At 35.3% G+C, this 20,413-nt stretch overlaps 1 protein-coding gene across 1 annotated transcript in view; it reads right to left on the bottom strand.

Moving 5' to 3' along the window:
- Prp16 (ATP-dependent RNA helicase l(1)G0007) overlaps nucleotides 1-20,413 on the bottom strand; it is a 140,800-nt gene that overhangs the window by 7,185 nt on the left and 113,202 nt on the right. Inside the window, exons 12-14 of the mRNA XM_068762701.1 lie at nucleotides 19,316-19,495; nucleotides 923-1,006; nucleotides 236-386 (exon numbers count right to left, since the gene is read on the bottom strand). Of these exons, the coding sequence (XP_068618802.1) occupies nucleotides 236-386; nucleotides 923-1,006; nucleotides 19,316-19,495 (415 nt within the window). The remainder of the gene's footprint in view (nucleotides 1-235; nucleotides 387-922; nucleotides 1,007-19,315; nucleotides 19,496-20,413) is intronic.

Raw genomic sequence — 20,413 nt, 5'->3', positions numbered from 1 at the left:
CAACTAATTCTCTACATATTTACATTATAAACGTCAAAGCACGGTGACATTTGGCGCCATTTGTAAAAATTAAGGCACGGTTAACATTATGACATTACTTTTGCGCCCAACTTATATATTTCCAAGACACATTGATTTAATTTTTTTAATTCCATAAAATAGTTAGAAGATTTAAAAAAGATATAGATTTTGTATGTAAAAAGAGAGAGACTTGCTCGAAGTGAATGTTTCTCACCTGCGATGTTAGTCGCAACAATGCACTTCCTCTGTCCAGGTGGCGCGCGCTGGAATATCTTCGCCTGCAGATCAGCTGGCAGCTGGGAATATATCGGCAACACTGTGAGAGGCGGCGCGCTGTCCAAGTCCCCCAGTCTTTCCGTAAGAACCTGGTGAATTTATTTCGTATTTAAAGATTCGTTAACATGATGTTAATTTATTTATTATACCCAATAAAGCAAACAATATATACAGAATTAGGATAAAAATAAGAATAAAAACAAAAGGAACTAAAATGACAATTAAATATCACTCTCTTCAATTGATATACGCCCACTGGAAGGAATAGTTCTACCCCAAAGATATCTATAGTGGTATTTACCATAATCACCACCCTTCGCAGGCGGGTTGGCGATCGTGGTATTCTGGTACGCAGAGGATGCTGAGCTGAGAGCGATATAGTTTTTCCAAATAATGTCATCAATTTTACTTTCCAATAAACTTTTTTCAACAGCAATCTTTTGTTTAATTTATAACAAAATGGCTGCCGACTCAAATAATGACATTACTTTTACACCACCTGTAATTATTAACCGCGCAAATCAACTAACCAAACTTCACACATTTTGATCAAATAAAAATGCTACAATGCTATAATAGAATTTATTTATGATATAATTTTAAAATTTAAAGTAAAACACATTACCTCACAAGTGACTTCGATGTCTTCCTGACCGGGCATAAACACGAGGATATCACCTTCGTCTGGCTGTAGATGTATCTGAAGGGCCTGTTAATGTAAAAGAAAAAATATTTTTTGAACTTCATAAGTTATCAAGAAAATCCTATCGAACTGTTCAGATGTAAACAACAGTTTCAGAAAAATTTCTTTAACAATCTTTCTATGGGCAATGTCGGACACGTAATAGGATTTCCAAATAATGTTCAGAGAGACACTATTGTATAAAAATGCCAAAAAGTGCTAAATTATTTCACAAAGGATTCTACTATAGGAAGGACGTATTCGCCACCAGGCTATTTTAATATTCAATAGATATTATGTAATTCTATATTCATTTAAAATATATGAAAATGTTATGAAAATATATCAATATGAGATTTTTTTTTAATTTGAATTTAAATTGAAGAAAAATGGTTACTACTATCTTAAAGGTCAAAGATATAGCTAATTTAATAGCCAAACATCTTACGAATATTTTAAAAGTCGATAAAATAGCTGATACAATAGTTGAAATAGCAAATTAAATAGCTTTGGTAGTACATTGGTTTACAAATGATGCCATGGTTACTTTTATAGAGAAATGTTGCTGACATCGATTTATTTATGTTACATAAGGTAGCGGTTATATAAATTTAAATAAATAATAAAATACCTCCTGTATTGTATTATTCATTAAAAACAATTTTATGGAATTTATGTATAACGGCGAACTTAATGCCGAAGGCATTCTCTACCAGTTAAACGTTTAGGCAGTGCAGAAATTAATTAAGTAAGATAAGAGAAACAATAATTTATTTCATAAAAGTAAAAAAATAGATAGGGAAAATAATCAATAAGATAAAAAAACTTTTCATAAATATAAAAATGGCTTCTGCTTACCATAACTACATATAAATATACCATAATACATCTATTTGAATATTCACATATACTATTCAAAATAAAATAATATATTATGGGTAATCGCCAAAAATAAATAACCGACAGAGTTTGTTTTAGGCTTATCACAGATCATGCTGCGTTTGGAACCTTCGCAGTTTAGTATGCTATTTCAAGAGAGCATAATTTAACTGTAGATTTTATCTAATCAAAAATGCAGGGAGAATATTCTGTCATTTTTATGTCGACAAATAATAATGGAGATTTGCATTTTATGTTACAATCTTATACATACTTTAGACTAGTATTTTTCAACCATTTATGTGGCGTGTTCCTCAACCTTTCTAAAAGTCTTACGCACCCCTATGTAATATACACAGTTCTTATATGACCCCCTCTATTGGGGACCTTTACCTCTCGTACAACCCCTGTCTTAAGCACGCAGGGTGAATATTTTTAATAAGCCTTTCAGAGATTATTATATTTTCTTTCTAATCTAATATCTTTTACAGTATCTTTCTTTTATATGTCACATATTCTATTATTCGTTTCCATACTCTATTTTCCTTTCTTGAATCGACTACTTCGCCTTCATCTCCTGACGTTATTAATGTGAAAGGGTTAAACTCATGTCGAGTCCTCTTTCGAATTGCCCTCCTTGAGTATCAAATTGTTCGCCTCTAGGACGTGGACCCCACATTGGAAAACACTGCTTTAGAGTATAAAAAATGATTGTAAAAGCAATTACCTCGTAGAGTAATAAGGATTAATATTTCGTATTTACATACGTAATCCCCTCATGGTATTTATTAAACTAATTAAAGATTACTGCATACATTATCAAGATTGCAACAGTTTAATGACAATGGTTGACTTTATTTATTTCATCTTAGATAATGTATAGTATTAAAGAGACTTATATCATAAACATTCTATAATTAACATCAATCAATGAATGAAAAATTACGACGCATATTAAACAAATCCATCATGTGTTTGAGTGTAACAAAGCTTCGCAAGATATCTTAGACCTTCCCTTTCTTAATTCTAAAATTTAAAAGTATATTCTTTTCAGTCAATGGATGCTTAGTCAGGCCTTCACCAAACATCGTCATGATAACAAATCCTGCGCTATCTACATCCGTCCACCAAATAGTGTTGTCTACCCACGCCACGTCTACCGGCTGGTAGTCGCCACTCTAAACCCTTTTGACTCCAATTTTCCGTCCACTGCCACTTTACACAAACAATTCATCAAGCTACATCAGTGATGTTGGTGCTTCTGCGGGTTTCTTCATTTCTAATTCCATCTCGCTGCGAAACTTCGAGTATAGCCCTCTCCATTGCTCTCCTGGTGACCTAATCTATCATAACCAATCATAGTGAGATACGAAGTACGGTTGAGGCACGAGGTAGAGAGCGTAATAAGAAAGGCTATACATCGCCGAACTGTCGGATATCATCACCTATGATAATCTCTTGCGAAAGTATAGTCAACGCACTGGCCTAGAACGGCACCACAGTGTATCCTTTCACAAAGCTAGTTATTGCAACGGATCTGTGCATGCGGATGTAATTAGCGCGGTTGTTTGCTTATTCAGAAAAATCGAAGTAAATCGAAAACTACTTCGTTTTTACGAACGACTTTCTTTGTGTTATAATTAAATATATTCTGTGTGATTATATAAAAACGAGAAAGTTCTCTTTCTTCATCTCTTTTAGCCGTACGATGTCCATTACTGGACATGGGCATCTCGTAGAATTTTCTATCAGGAGCATTTGCAAGTGACCTGAATGTAGAATTTTTCAATGACCTTAACAAGGTCGTATGTTCACCTTGACCACAGTACACTTATCCCCCGATTTACACAGTAGATACGTTCCTGAGAAAAACGTGTAAATCGAAAATTAAAAAATTTCGAGTCAAAACCGTGTAAATCGAAAAACATGCAAAAAATGCACAATTTTGCTATTTAACAGTTGTGGTTATTTTCAATATTTTTAGTGTACACAGAAATAAAAATAAAATGCATTGACATTGTTAAAATATTTAATATATTAAGAAAACACTGTTTTTTATTTAATTACAATACATTAAACAGAAGAATAAAAAATAAAACCAAAAGGTGTTTTATTATCCTTTATCACTGTCAGAAATCACTCTCATTCTTTTTTTTTTTCCGAATTGAAGGTTCGAATTAACTTTCATCACTCGAAGTTATTTGTGCCGATTCGATGCTTGAAGCAGAAATATTTACATTATGAGAGATGGTAATAAAAAAAAAAACCTATTTGGAAAACCGTGTAAAAGCGAAAACGTGTAAAACGGGTACTGTGTAAATCGGGGGATAGGTGTATTTCATTTTTTAAGTGAATAAAAATTTTATAATTTTTTATATTTGCAAATAAATCAGTATTTACTTTTCGTTTAGTTGTATTTTGTTTTCATACAAGTTAAATCGTCGGTCATAATATAAAACCTTATTTACTTTAAACTTTTTGCGACGTACAAAGACTAAACGCTTGAGAGAATTCTTTACCAGTTTACCTTTGAGAATAATATCTTTTGTGTTAATGCCTTATTGTATTCGCGTAATTTAATATAAAAATATATTTAAACAGCTAATTGTACTGATATTTTGCTGGTATCGCTTCTTTAGAAATTTACTGTGATGTTGTACAAGAATATAAATAGATATATTCGTATATACATTTAGTTAATAGGGGAATTCGAGCCTCTGAATCTAGGACATGTTTTTTATTTGTCCTCCGTTTTTGGGGACCTCTGGTTCCACCCCTATTTACGTGGGAACAGGGATTTTCTTTTCTATATTAAATTTTTCACTTTATTTTATTATTTTAATTCTCTTCTTCCATTCCTCACAATATGTATCTTTCTGTCTCTCTCATTCCATAATTCATTCTATTTTTCTCTTCCGTTCTTTAAACCATTCATCCATCCCCGATCACTGCAGTTAAGTCTAATTACTATTTATAATATGACAGATAATAATTTTATTTTCCTCTTGTATATCTATCACAGTTCTTATTGTATATATCACAATGCTTTAATTTATCACGATTGCAGTATTGATATTTATTATATTTTAACTTTTCCTAATGTTTAATTAATTTAAGTTGATATTTTTTCTTGTCTGTATTACACTTTATTTCAGTTTACTACATTTATTGCCAAATACCTGCAGAACTTGGGAAAGGATTCTCTTCCTTCTCCAATCATGATGAAGGCGATGGTCTCTCGCCTCCTCAATCTATTACCCCAACCGGCACTTGGTGTTGATTCGGAGTCCTCCAAATGCGTGGCATTCGGCTACCAGGTGGATCACGGTCTGGTCCACGCCCGGTTTGCAGAAGCACAAGGGATACTCCTTAAGCTTAAAACTATGAACGTATTTAGAGAATCCCCCGTGCTCCGTGAAGAGCTGTACCAAGACCGCGTCCACCTCCATTCTGCGGAGAGCGCGATAGGCTGCGACGGCGTCCGGGAAGAATTTCCGCGTTGTTGATGCCGTCGTTCTTTCCATATACCTTCTATTCTATTCGTCAAGCATACCCAGCCTAAGTTCTCGCTTAATGAACGAAGTGGGGCATTTCTCATAGTTCGGTCTTCTTTTGCACATCTGGGCCGCGTCCTTGGCCATCATGATCCGCCCCCTCATTCCCTTCCGCCCCCGCGTGCGTTTTCACCCAATACAGCCTTATATCCTTCCCATTTTCTCTCGCTTTCATGCTGTTCTTTTTTACTCTAAACGCTAAGAGATGGAGGGTGTCAGGTCTTGTTACTGTTTAAAGGGCGGGCCGCTAGTCGCTAAATATAGCGCATGACTGCGTCGATCAAAATTTTTTTTGTGTAATCGTAGGATATTTATTAAGTTAATTTTATGATTATTCATAATTTTTTCGACCCTCGCTCGCCTGAGGCATTGTACATATTTTGGTACCACTATATTAATACCAATTGCAATTACTAACATAATTTTTGCTGAAATTCCTCAATTCATTTCGTTACACTTATTGTACTGAGTCAATTTAAATACATTACATCACTCAATTTTTTTTTAGTACAGACGTAAATAACTCATATAGAATAACTTAATGTGCACTTTAGGCGCTCGTTCAACTTTTCGGAAAGGTCGGCACAATTAGGTCGTCCGATCGATTCCGGGCCGAACGTGTCGCGTCAGCTTTGCCCGCGACTTTGTCCGCATGGATTTTAACAAAAAAAAATTTTTTTTTCGGATAAAATTTTTTTTTAAAATACATGTAGCCTAACTTACTCATTACATCAGCTACCTACTAATTTAAGTTTCGTCAAAATTGGTACAATTATTTCAAAGATTAGCCGGCAAACAACAGCGTGGGCGAACCGAGATTGGAACCGGATTCCTCCTTGGCTCGCCTGTGATCCACGCTGCTTTCCCAAGCCTATACAACATCAATACTACACAGCTCTACTCGGGTAGAGCGGTTTACTACGTGCGAACGTCATCGTACAACTGGAATGCGTCTGTCCAGCTTTCGTTTCATTTATAAGTTCACGGACCCGCTCCGTGAACTCAGTTCCATTGAATCTGTAAAAACTCTCGGGCTAACAGTATTAACTTCAATCGAAACCAAACAACCACGCGGAGCAACAGATATACAGAAAGACGGATATAAATAAAAAAAATGTAATTTTGATGTATTCAAATGCATGTAGTAAAAATTGATTATTTTAATATTACAAACAGATACTGCAATTATATTTATTTGTTTAGATATCTCGTAATCGTAGGAATAGAAAATTCAATATTTATAATGTAACAACTTACTAAGATATTAATGTAAGTAAAATGAACAGGCATCTTCCAAAGAAAACCAATACGATCGGTAGGAAGCAATCTCAATGATCTCAATAATGGTTTAACAACAACTTTAACAAGGTTGTATATCTTTTCTGGTTCGTGGTTTTTACTCTAAACTTTAAAGCCAGGGTGGCTATCTGCTATGCACGCTATGTGTTCACTACGACTTCAACTGGTTATTCACTGGGCTATATCAGTTACTTTGCTTCGTCTACCAAACTCCTCATTCTTGATATGATCTCGTAGAGAAATTGATTGTCAACTTTCCAATGAAGCCCGAAGTAAGAGACTCCATATATCTCTCTCTATTCAGTAGATATATTTTTTGCTAATTGAAGAGAAGTGGGTAACATATGTTCTTAGGTGGGTGAAATTGTCATTTAAAATTCCCGGGCATTAGGCCAGGTTGGTTGGACTGTCTATAACATTTGTCAAGCGTCTTTGTCAAAAGGTTAAATCTTCTTGGAGTTAGACGTATTTATGTCAAATGTTAAGTCTAGATTGGTGCCAAAATCACTGAGTAAGAAAAAGACCAATATTTAGCCACTCCCGCACATGCAGTGTAGCGTAGTGAGCACTAATCGGTGTAACATAACTCCTGAAGATGCCCCGTGGAGGGGTGAAACACGTGTTGAGTGATTTGACGGTGGTGGTTGTGTGATTCGCGTTGTTTGCCGCATACGCATTTATCAGTGGGCTGGCGGGCGGTGCACTTTGTTGCACGACTACCACTGCATGTGCGGAAGTGGCTAAATATTGGTCTTTTTCTTACTTAGGATGGACTTCCGCGAGGTAACGCCTGATTCCATTAGATATTTAAAATCACTGAATTTTTTAGAAAAAGCGTCAAAAACTCGTCACATGTCGTTCTGAAACCACTGTATTCACCTGACTTGGCTCCGTTCGACTTCTGGCTGTTCATAAAACTCAAAAGGCCAATGCGGGAACGCTATTTTGACACAATTGAGTAGATTAAAACAGAATCGAAGGTCTTGAAGACTATACAGGAAATTAATATTCCGACTGTTTCGAGGACTGAAAAATGCGTTAACAAAAGTTCGTTTTATCGGACTGGGATTACTTTGAAGGGAATGAAATTGATTAGTTGGACTATATAATAAATTTACAGTTTATAAATAAATTCATCAAACTTTTTCATCACAGTTTTACATAAAGCACCTATCAGTCAGAAAACTACATATTTTCGATGTTATTAACTTATCATATAAATGTAATTTCCGTATTAATTTCAACCTGATTAGAAAGAGACAGAAATTTTTATATTATTGCAAAGAATTTCTTTTAATAAATATTTAGTTAATTACCTATATGGGTTATATTATAAAAACTTGATTATAATCTTCTATATATGAAAAATGTTATAATATTTTTAATAATAGCATTACTGCTATCATTGTATACATTTATAAATTTTTCTAAATGTTATAATTATGGAAATAATTTATTTGCCCGAGTCGTAACGAGTTTATATCTGCGCAGTACACTATTGATTTTCCCGTTGTCTCGTCTCAAACTTATGTAGCGTTATTGAGATACAAAACAATTACGATTCTTTGTTATACAGAGTGATCTGTTATATATGTGAAAGCATTAAACATATAAATTTATATTTTATTTGCTGTAAATTAATATATTAGAAAGGGACTAATACATAGCTACTTCCGCTATGCAGCAGTACTCGTGCAATCAATCAAACAGTGTCGATGTTTGGCACTGGTTGGTGTAACATTACTCCTGAGGATGCCCCTTGGAGGGATGAAACACGTGTAGAGTGAATTAACGGTGGTAGTTGTGTTTCGCATTGTTTACCGCATGCGTATTTATCAGCGGGCTGGCGGGCGGCGCACTTAATGAAGTGCGCTATGCAGCAGTAGTCGTGCAATGGCACGACTACTGCTGCATAACGGAAGTAGCTATATATTAGTCCCTTTCTTGATTAAGATGGATTTCCGCAAAGTAATGCCTGAATCTATTAGATAAATTAATATATGGTTCACCGTTAAAAATAAGATTTTAGAAACATTAAATGACATATTAATAATATAGTAAGAAATAGCATTTTTAAAATAAAGATTATTCTTATCAGCTGATGGACGCTCACTGCAAGGCATATGCCTTCTCCAAAGATTGTCAGGGTTATCGGTTCCGCGATGCTCGCATCCAGTGATTTCTGCTATTTTAATTATGTTTTAGAACCTTTCGACCCCAACGATTGCAAGAGCAATCGGTATCTCATCACCGGCAACACACATTGGTTAAAGACCTTCGTCTTCAAATACTGCAATAATTTGGATGAGGAGTGGTTTCGGAGCTTCCCGAACCCTGCCGAACTACGAAATTAAGATTACCAAATATTAAAATCAATTATTGTTTACTGTCTGTCCCTGACAAAAGTTGTCAGAAAATTTCCAATAAATAAATACATTTAAAAAACATTTAATTTAAACGGTTTTTTGATACCCATATTGTGGTGGTTGTGGAAAAATATGTACCTAGTCCGCCATATTGGAACGGCGTCCAGCTTGAATTTTAAATTTTGACATAATCATCGTGTTTTACTAGTGTAGCCCTTTCATTTGATACCCATATTGAGGGGGTTAAGGAGAAATATGTAATCCGCCATTTTATATCGGCGGCCATCTTAGATTTATAATGATATTGATTTTATTATATTGTATTGTCATCTAAATTAAATGTGTGTACCGAATTTCAGATCAATCTGACAACGGGAAGGTGCTTAAATTTCAATTCTAATTTTGACCTAAATAAATAAACAAATAAATTCCGTACAGGTCAAACTAAATAAAACCGTTCAAAAATAAAATGTACCATATTTATCTACGCCATCTCTTTATTATGGAAATTATAAAGTTCTTTTCGCCCACTAGAGACGAACATATCCTCAGGTATCATATTTCCAAAGTATCCACGGGTGTGTGGTCATCATATTTCAACGTTCACGTCTCGGCGCCATGGAAAAAGATAGAGAAAACCAAAACCAATAACAGAAACCTCGTAAGGAGATTTACTGCAGAATTTTTAATTATACAAGACGTAATTTTTGTGACTGCAATAAACATTCAATACAATACAGTTTCAGAGAATTTTCTTACATATTGACAGCGTAACAATGAGAGATATGAATGCTCCGCCGGTAAGAGTGAAAACAGCTGTGTTTTTATCATCGGTTTAGTCGTTATTATTTTTATTGGTACCAATTACCTCTAAAAATGTGTTCATCTATTCAATTTGTTATCCACATGGGACAACAATGACAACACGTGAACGTCATGAGACGAATGGAAAAATAGCTTATTTTAAAAGAAACCAGAATCAGATTCTTCAATCTACCATCTGCTAGCAGCGGATTCTTGGTTACTTTTTTATGGCCCACTGTTAGAGGCCACAAAAATTTTGGGGGATTTCCATATTGTTCTTTCTTTTATCTTAAAGCCATCCATTCGCTCTTTTGTTCGTCACAATTTTTTGAACTCTAATTCATTCTATTCTTTTCATACCTCGCCTCAATCACGTCGCCTTCCTTCAATGAATAAAACAGGTAGTATTTTGTTTATTTAGTTCAGTTTTATTTCTTTTGCTTTATTATAGAATTTGCACATTTTAAATTGTATTTATTTACTTCACACTTTCTATTTACTTAACATTATATCACAGTTCTGTTTTGTAATGAATCTTGACTACTTCGACCACATAGATGGGAGACAACTAGAGAATTTACATAAGCTGGTTGTCGTAGTAAAGGTAGAGAGAAAGAGACCAAGAGGGAGATCATGATCCCAATGGGCGGACCGGTGACGTGTCTTACAGTGACGGAAGCGAGAAAGACAGGTCAGACATGTGGAGGCAACTAGTCGAATCCTCGACCAAGAGATTCCAGGAAGAGCTTGACCTTCAGCAATGATGATAAAACCCAAGAAGAAGAATGAAATTAAACTGCCCCATATGGCATAGTTCAATTTAAAGATACAAGTTTTCCAATTACTCCGTAAAGTTACCTGTTTGTCTATCCTACACCTGGCATTACTAACCTATGGTATATTTAATTTGAAATTGTAATTAGTTTTGCGTTTTTCCGCTTCCATATTTCCTTCTGGTGTCTATAAATGGTAGAACTGAGACAAAACGTTTGCATTGTACGTGGATATTTTGCAAAGACACACCTGGTGCGGGTATGTTATTGACGTGTGACGTCATGAGATACAGTTTAATAGCCGAGAACCTCAGAGACGTCTACTTTCCTAATAAAATAAGATTATTGTGTAAACTGCGTAATTCTTTAATATCATCATATCAGCCGACAGACGTCTACCGCAAAGGATAGATAGATCTTCTCCAAGATGATGAAGATGATTGGTCCAGTCCTGCTCGCATTCAGTGACGTCTCGCGACTTCAACTATGCTATCTACCTCGTTGTTTCAGCCCCTAGAAGCACACTCTAAGGTCTCTAAGTATATCTTTAAAGGAATCAGGCGTTACCTCGCAGAAGTCCATCTTAAGTAAGAAAAGGACCAATATTTAGCCACTTCCGCACTTGTAGTGGTAGTCGTGCAACAAAGTGCACCGCCCGCCAGCCCGCTGACAAATGCGCATGCGGCAAACAATGCGAACTACACAACTGCCATCGTCAAATCACTCAACACATGTTTCACCCCTCCACGGGGCATCTCCAGGAGTTATGTTACACCGATTAGTGCCAAACACAGAGTCTCTGTGTCTACGTGTTGAATATAGGGGGATATACCATAAACGCCACGCTTGGCAGACAGGTTATCGATCAGTTTGTTAATATGGAACGCAGAAGACGCTGCTACTCATCCTCTGGAATCTTGTTGTCACAAAGTGTGAGTTATATAAGATTATATTCCAGGAACCGAATCCGCGACCTACGATCATAAGTCTCATTCCTCTACCGCTGAGCTACCACTGCTCACTACTTTAAAAGTACTTATATTCCATATCGAATAAGTAGTGATTTATATCTAGTACAAGTATGACAACTCATGAAGTTTAATAAAAGTTTGAAATAAGAACATTGCGATGTTCGATTTTCGTTTATGTCGACCCTAGGAAATCGGGATCAAGGTAGACCACATGGAACACAGAGAAGAAAATTACAACATGTTAAAGTAAACTATAAAGTAATTACGAAACCGAAATCCAAAATATCAAAATCAAAAATAAGTGTCGTATTCGTAATGAAATTTGGCTACCAATGTCAGGTATTAATTCATTTTAGGAAAGGAATTTTGCACAAAATACTAAATAATACTCTATTTAGCCACTTGCAGGAATAACAGATGAAAATCTCTATTGTTAAAGCATTTTCCCTGTGACGGAATTGTGTCGCTTGTGTGTGACGTCACGTCTGAGGAGCGCGTGCCAAATGGATTCGCTACTAAATCAATTTCGCGTAAATCGAGTCCGGTCGTTGACCTCTGGCGGCCATTTTGTTTTTACTTCCATTTAGGGCAATTACGTTGTATAAACAGGCACAGCGTTAATAACGTAAATAAGCGATAGACGAACTCGTAAAGCTTCCATCTGGTGTTGGTGGAAATCTATGGGATAGATATATGTCTAGCGTGCGATGATAACGATGTCTTATTAAATATGATAAGAAAAAAATGTGAAGTGTAATTGGAAATCGGTGTAAAGGCTTTAAAATGTGAGTACGCTGTAAGTATTCTAAAGATTCAACAATTACATTTTTTCAGTGACATCTCGATACACGAACGAACATAATTAAGTTGCGCGTTGGCCGTAACTGGAAATATCTGGACATATGTAAACAGTTTCATCTTTCTCATACCCTCATTGTCTCCGGGTGTGGCGGGTCGCAAACCGCTTACAGCAGAAGTGAACGAGATATGATATTAAGGCAAGATTAAACTGAAGTAGGATGTCCTGGATTATTAACTAGTACTAGATTAGCACTTTGAACTTCCAGGAATTGATGACATAAAGGTTATATATGCAAAGTCATATTTGCAATGACCTATGGAGAATAATCTACAGGATAGATAAATAAATAGATATAGATAGATAGATAGATAGATAGATAGATAGATAGACAGATAAATTTGTATAATCTACAGGGTATCTTTCTACCAAATCGAGTAAGGAATGAGGAAAAACGACGGCAGAAAGTAATCAATATAGTCCAGCGAATTCGCTGGTTAATATAGTGGTGGAAATGGATAAAAAAATACATGAAGAAAGTGTCTCCCTCCTGAGCGACGATAAATGTAAATTTGTCAGATTTTGCTAACAGTTAGTGCAGTGGACTATACAAACTAACCAACAGAAATAAAACTAAAGAATAATAAACGATAGTATAAAGCCCGAACAAGAGAAATGGTCAAATTAAATTGCTAATTAAATAAATCAATAAAAGTAAACAAAAAATTAAATTAAAAATATACTAAAATAAAACAAAATAAAAGCTGTAAAAAACCAAATGTTACCAGGAATGTTGAAAAGAGAAAAAAGATGAAGTGTGAAAAAAGTTAAAACAGAAATGAATGAAAAAAGATGTGAAGAATGCAAGGAAAAAGATTACAATATATACACAAAATTAAAAAAAAATATTTTAACCTAAAACTGTAACGACCCTGCCTTACAAAAGGCAGGGGGAACGAGAGAAAAAAAATGAATATGGTAGTGGTCAGGCTATATAGCATAGTTCTGAAATGGAAACCATTGGATGGCCACCCAAAAAGTGGACAGATGACTTTGTTAAAGTCGTCGGAAAACACTGGATATGGTTTACTTCCATACATTCTTATTGGAAGTATATGAATAAGGCCTATATCCAACAATGGACTTGGAACTTTGGAACATGAAAGCGATATGTAATAGAAAACTGAGCCAGAAGAATGAAAGATATTGTGAAGAATAATCGATGAATTAATTATTGTAATTGTGATAGAAAAAGACGAAGAAGAAAATACACGAGTAAATATATGTATCATAAATTTTTTCCTCCAAAGACAGAGGTGAACAAGAGAGAGTGGGCGTATTTTGGCAGAAATAATGATGGTGATAATGAACGTATCCTTATAGTGAAGGTATATTCCCAGTAGTGGAAATTCTAAAGCTAAAATGATAGTAATGAATGTATTTACAATTACTTAAGTAAGAGTAAATCACGTAATATAGACGAACCCATTGCGGGCCTATATTGGATATATAAATAATGAATGGAATTTTGGACAATAGCATTTAACATATAAAACATAAGCACTAAAATAGCATATTCGGATAGAGTTACGTATAACCTAGACAGGCAGTAGCATTCCTAGGCCAGTTTCTTGATTACACAGTGTAGCAGAGAGCAAATGTTGGATAATATATATTTTACATCTCAAACGCTGTTATCAAAAAGTAAGGTGAAATTGTCTTTTAAAACCGACGGGAACAACGTACAAAAAAACAAAGAACTGGTGCGTAATTTGTCGATTGACAATAAGAGACCCCGCTGAAAGTGTTGGAATATCATTTGGTTCAGCCTAAATCATTTTGAAGGATGTTTTGTATCTCAAACGCATTCAGTCTCAATTGGTCAATGTCATACTGCATAGATCCTTTTGCAGAGTTGAAATAACTCATCATAGATCTTGAAAATTAAAAAGGTCTAAAATTATAGAAGGATACTTAAATTATATCGTGTATTTGTTACAATGATTGTTTTTTTGTCCAACAAATGTGGCTAAGAAAGGGACTAATATATAGCTACTTCCGCTATGCAGCAGTAGTCGTGCAATGAAGTGCACTTCTTAAATAGGATGGACTTCCGCAAGGTAACGCCTGAATATATGAGAACAAATGTGGGTCAACGTTCTACATTTCACAGATTTTTTGTCGTAAAACAACACGATAAGACTAAAATTTCATATTTTATATTCTCAATACATAGCTACTTCCGCTATGCAACAGTAGTCGAGCAATGAAGTGCATTTCTTAGTTAGGATGGACTTCAGCAAGGTAACGCCTGAATCCATTAGAACAAATGTGAGTCAACATTCTACATTTCCAAGATTTTTTGTCGTAAAACAACACGATAGGACTAAAATTTGATATTTTATATTCTCAATACATAGCTACTTCCGCTATGCAGCAGTAGTCGTGCAATGAAGTGCACTTCTTAGTTAGGATGGACTTCAGCAAGGTAACGCCTGAATCCATTAGAACAAATGTGAGTCAACATTCTACATTTCCAAGATTTTTTGTCGTAAAACAACACGATAGGACTAAAATTTGATATTTTATATTCTCAATACATAGCTACTTCCGCTATGCAGCAGTAGTCGTGCAATGAAGTGCACTTCTTAGTTAGGATGGACTTCAGCAAGGTAACGCCTGAATCCATTAGAACAAATGTTGGTCAACATTCTACATTTCACAGATTTTTGTCGTAAAACCAATCGATAAAACTAAAATTTGATATTCGATATTCTCTGGTTATCTGGCCTCAGTGAAATATAATTTTGAAAAAAATCGTACTTTTAATTAACAAGTACATTATGTACACAATTTAAAAAAGCATTGTTTTCCCTATGTTTCATGAATTACTTCAGTTTTTTTTTATATAAATCAGCCAATAATATTGTCGGTTTATTATAATCAGCATGTAATTCAAATGCGTAAATAAATCCTTTGTTACTTGCATCGCGTTATGACGTAAATACAAAAGAGACGGAGCGATAGTGAAAGATATGTCTGCGTTTACGTAAATATATTGCCGTCAGCGACAGGTGACATATAGTATAGTAATACTAACCGATTGTTTTTTTTTTATCTCATTCACCCCTATCTTGGGAAGAAAGGGTTTACAATTACAATATTTTTAAACGGTTTTATTTAGTTCGACCCGTACGGAATTTGTTTATTTGGGTCAAAATTAGAAATTGAAATTTAAGCACCTTCCCGTTGTCAGATTGATCTGAAATTTGGTACACACATTTAATTTAGAAGACAATATAATATAATAAAATCAATAACATTATAAATTTAAGGTGGCCGCCGATACAATATGGCGGACTAGGTACATATTTTTCCACAACCACCACAATATGGGTATCAAATAAAACCGTTTAATAAACCGTTTAACTTAAAAGTTTTTTTACCGATATTATTTACTTCTGTTTATACTTTTTATACTCTTTTTCGGCACAATCTCAGTTACAATTTCCTCTATTTTTCCGACCTCTTATATATCCCCGAAACGGAATATTCACTCGTAATTAAATCCAAACTAAGCCGAGGCATTATTTTTTAATGGGGGGTTTCCCCAATACCGTGCAACATCCTCATGTAACAGCCTTTTGAGGCTTCCGGGTGAGCTCCCAAGCATAGTCTCCAAGTATTTCAGACGGGTGAGGCTATTGATAAAATAATCACAAAATAAAAAATAGTACAGCAGTCCAGGTGGAAATGGTGAAGTAAAATAGATGATGCATGAAAGGTAAAGAAATGAAAAGGAATGAAAGATTATGTGAAGGAAAACAGAGAAACTAGTGAAAGATATTCAGACTGACGTTATTTGACATATACCTGTTCCTGTCAAACCAAGACAGGGGATGTACAAGAGATCCCCAATAGCGGGCGCCAATTGAAAAAAAAAAAACTGGTAAGGCTGCAATTGTCTAAGAGGAAACAGCAACATCTCAATATCTCCTCGTACCCTCAAGCCTTAACACGAAAGTCAACGATCAATATGTATTACTAGTGACAGTTTAAGATACGGCATTGTGGTCTCTTATTGGTAAGCTAGCAGTTCCTCGAAGAACCATGGAGAAGGATATGCTTGGAATCAGGAATAAAGACTCGTAGATGAACGAAGTGGCAGAGTATAGGTAGGTCACACAGTGCAGAACAGATGGCTGCTGGAGCTTTAGGTTCCGTGAAGTAGAAACCACTTAACAGCAAGCGCAGCGAGGCACATCCATCCACAAGGTAGAATGAACCTTGTTTAGGTCATCATAAGACGCGAGATGCAGGTCGGTTCAACCTGGTACTTTTGGAAATGTATGCGAGAGGACTATTGTGAATATCTAGTAGTAGAGGTCCAACAGCCGGAATGATAATTGGAGTTTTTCAGAATGGTGAACTATATCATGTAACAGTACAAATTAAGGCTTTCGAGAGAGATCTTGGTGTTACTGTAAAGAGATCTGTCCGTCGAATCAGAGTCAGTAAAGGGATAGTGGAAGTTGTCAGATCAAATCTTAACTAAGAAAGGGACTAATATATAGCTACTTTTGCTATGTAGCAGTGGTCGTGCAATGAAGTGCACCGCCCGCCAGTCCGCTGATAACTGCTGCATAGCGGAAGTAGCTACTCGTATATATTAGTTCCTTTCTTACTTAGGATGGACTTCCGCAAAGTAACGCCTGAATCTATTAGAAATTAAAGGTCAGATCTTGTCAAACCATTGAAAGGCTTACATTTTTAAGTTGAACGATTCAATTGTAGTGGAGCTCAATGTATTTCCAGTTTCCATTAAATTAGGTTCCTCTGTCATTCTTCTCCAGATGAACAAAATGATCACCATTAATGATGTGGATATAGGAATGTCATTAATCAAGTTTCGATCCCGAGCAGGAGATCACTATAAAGGTATCATGTAACTTTATCATCATCACATAAGTCCATGTCTTTCACTGCAAGATATACGACTCTCCCAAAGATCGTTACGATAACCGGTCTTGTGCTGCCAGCATCCAGATCCTTCTCGAATACCATGATCTTCATTATATCGTCGATCCATCCAGTGGGAGATATATAACTCTATATATGCTCAAACATTATGAATATATAATTGTTTATAACCAAAAATACCACGCTATGTACAATTTTTCGGGGCATCTTTTGTTCTTCTCAATATCCATACTTCTTTCTTTCATTCTTCAATTTGATTATTGAAGTGTGCAATTCGGAACCAGTACCAACAATAATTCAATCCTTTCGTTTTAATATAAAAATTATGTTACATAGGTTAGTATTTCAGGAAGGCTTAATTAGAGCATAGCACAAAAAAGGTTTGTAAACACTGTTCTACATGAAGTGAGACAGCTGTAATGTCTACACTGCGATACGACTCCGTGTCAACGAACTACGGGCTCTCGACCGCCTCGCTACGCTGGTACGCAGTTCACGAGTTTCTAATAACCTCTACACTGCGTACAATTTTTTGTACAAAGTTTCTTCTTATAATCGATACACGAAGTTATATAATCGATAAAGCTGTTCAACCTTCTCGAACATTCTAGAATTTGAATTAAAAACTCGTTTACTATGATAGACCTAGCCAAGATCCACTCTGCCAGATACTCTATCAACCATCCCTTCTAACTACCTTATACTTTGGCGTTCCAACCTTATAGAACATATATTTCCTTTTAAACCAAGGGTCTCGTTGGAGTCCTTGAGTTTAATTACTGTAAAAAGGTTTAGCCGTAAAATCTTAGCGTTTGTCTTATATAGAATCAAAGATGTTAGACTTTTAAGACCTTGGTGCTGGTAAACTGAGGACCATTCTCGAGGTTCTGAGAGAGTTTCCCAGATACTAAAGTGTAATGTTTAACAGACATACCGCGTTTGTTGCAAATGCGTTGTCTTTTTAGTAGAACTGAAAACATATTCTCTTTAGTTTTTGAATGTATCTAGTACAGACAGACGCATTTTGTATGTATAAATATATATATATATATTTATATATATATATATATATATACACAAAATGAATGAGCGTCTATCTGTCTGTACTAGATATATTTAAAAACTAAACATCCAATCGCCGTTAAAACTTGGTAAACAATTAGGTTTTTCCCTGGGAAGGTTTTTGAAATTTTTGTTTAAAGTAAAACTGTTTATTAGTTCAGACTTTAAATTAGATATGTCATGGCAAACGCGGGAACAGGTAAACCTTTTTTATTTTAGTCTTACTCTATTTTAGGTCTAAAATTTTGTATCTATTTTTTTAATTTATTTCGTATGTGTATTTGTGTGCGTCTTATAGTATTGCGTAGTAAATATTTATTTTCATACTTTTTTTGGAATCTTGTGCAAAAAAAATATCATATTTCATATATAATATACATAAGGACGGCTCATTTTCTGTCTATATATATAATAAACCCCGACCGTGCCACAACATTGAATAAACTCTATGTTCTTATGTAGTGTTCAATTGTCTCTCTATATTGTCTATTGTCTAGACGTCATCATGCAAGAGATTTTTGAGAGAACTTTAAAAGCAGTCTAGACTTCTTTTTAATAAAATATTCACTGATAGTGGATGTCTTTAGGATCTTATTAGAAACTGATTGGTTAATGCTGACATAGAGATTGGTGTAAAATCTTTAAAAGGGTATATGTATACTAAGAATGTATGGAGTCGTTAAAATAAATTGAAACTCCAAAAAATATCTCTCTCCATTTCTCTTTATGTGACCCTGAGCTGTCTATGATGTTCGCATATATGTGACTACCAGACGTCAATCGGCTCGATCCGAAGTAACAGCATTCACATTTTTCTTATTTACTATACTCTATTGTTTTTAGACTTACCTGTTTCACAGCACCATCTACGTAGTCCTCACAAACGTTTTTGGAGAAGAATGTCTCGACTGGAAAGGTGCGCCCTGGTATTGTGAACGTGGGTACGTTGCCGAAGAACGTGGCGAACTTGCTCGAGTCCATTGTTGCTGACGTCACTATCAGCTTTAGATCCGATCGACGTGCGACCACCTGTGAAAAGAGATAGAAGATACAAATTAAAGATTTATATCTATAAAGAGTTACAATCGACTTTCTTGTCAGGTTATTCTGAACCTGACAGAAGTACATTGAGATATATAAATATATATTTAGACGTACATTAATGCCTTGAAATTAGGAAGGTACTCTGCAAAGCATATTAAGAATAAATATTTGTTCCATTGTTTCATACATGGCATCTGCCGAAGGCATTTACAGGTTCATCGAGGTTTAGGTGGTATAGGTCTAAAGGCAGTTAGGAAAAACTTCTTTACAGTAACTGAAGTTGTGTAGAAGAGCTAGTTGATAGAGAAAATATTAGATGGTCAAGCTCGTTTAGATGATATAATACTGTGATCAAAAGGTAAAGGTGTATTTGTTTAAAAATGTGAATTCTCTTTTTATTCTTTCAAATTAATTTTATCTCCTTCAAAGTAATCTCCCTTGGTAATTAACTTTTGCGAACGCACTTCCAGTCCTCGAAGCAGTCGGAATAGACTTTTCCCGGTATAGCCTTCAAGATCCACGATTCGGTTTTAATCTTCTCAATCGTATCAAACCATCATTCCCGCAGTGGCATTTTGAGTTTGCTAAAGAAATCCACCGGAGCCAAATCAAGTACGATTGTTTCAAAACGATGAGTCAAGATTTTGGCAAAAAAAGTCGCAAAGAACCAATACAGTATGACATCGACCAATCCAGACTTTGCGCTATTGAGACACAAAACATTCTTCAAAATCTCTGTGTTTGGCATTAATCGGTGTAACATAACTCCTGAAGACGCCCCGTGGAGAGGTGAAACACGTGTTGAGCGGTTTAACGGTGGCAGTTGTGTAATTCGCATTGTTTGCCGCATACACATTTATAAGCGGGCTGGCGAGCGGTGTACTTTGTTGCACGACTACCACT

The sequence above is a fragment of the Battus philenor genome, unplaced genomic scaffold, assembly GCF_028537555.1.
Source record: "Battus philenor isolate CCGP_79_NKW_IND1 unplaced genomic scaffold, ilBatPhil1.0.hap1 SCAF_16, whole genome shotgun sequence".
Taxonomy (NCBI): Eukaryota; Metazoa; Arthropoda; class Insecta; order Lepidoptera; family Papilionidae; genus Battus; species Battus philenor.
The sequence above is the reverse complement of the archived record's forward strand: the minus strand, read 5'-3'. Positions and strand labels throughout refer to the sequence as shown.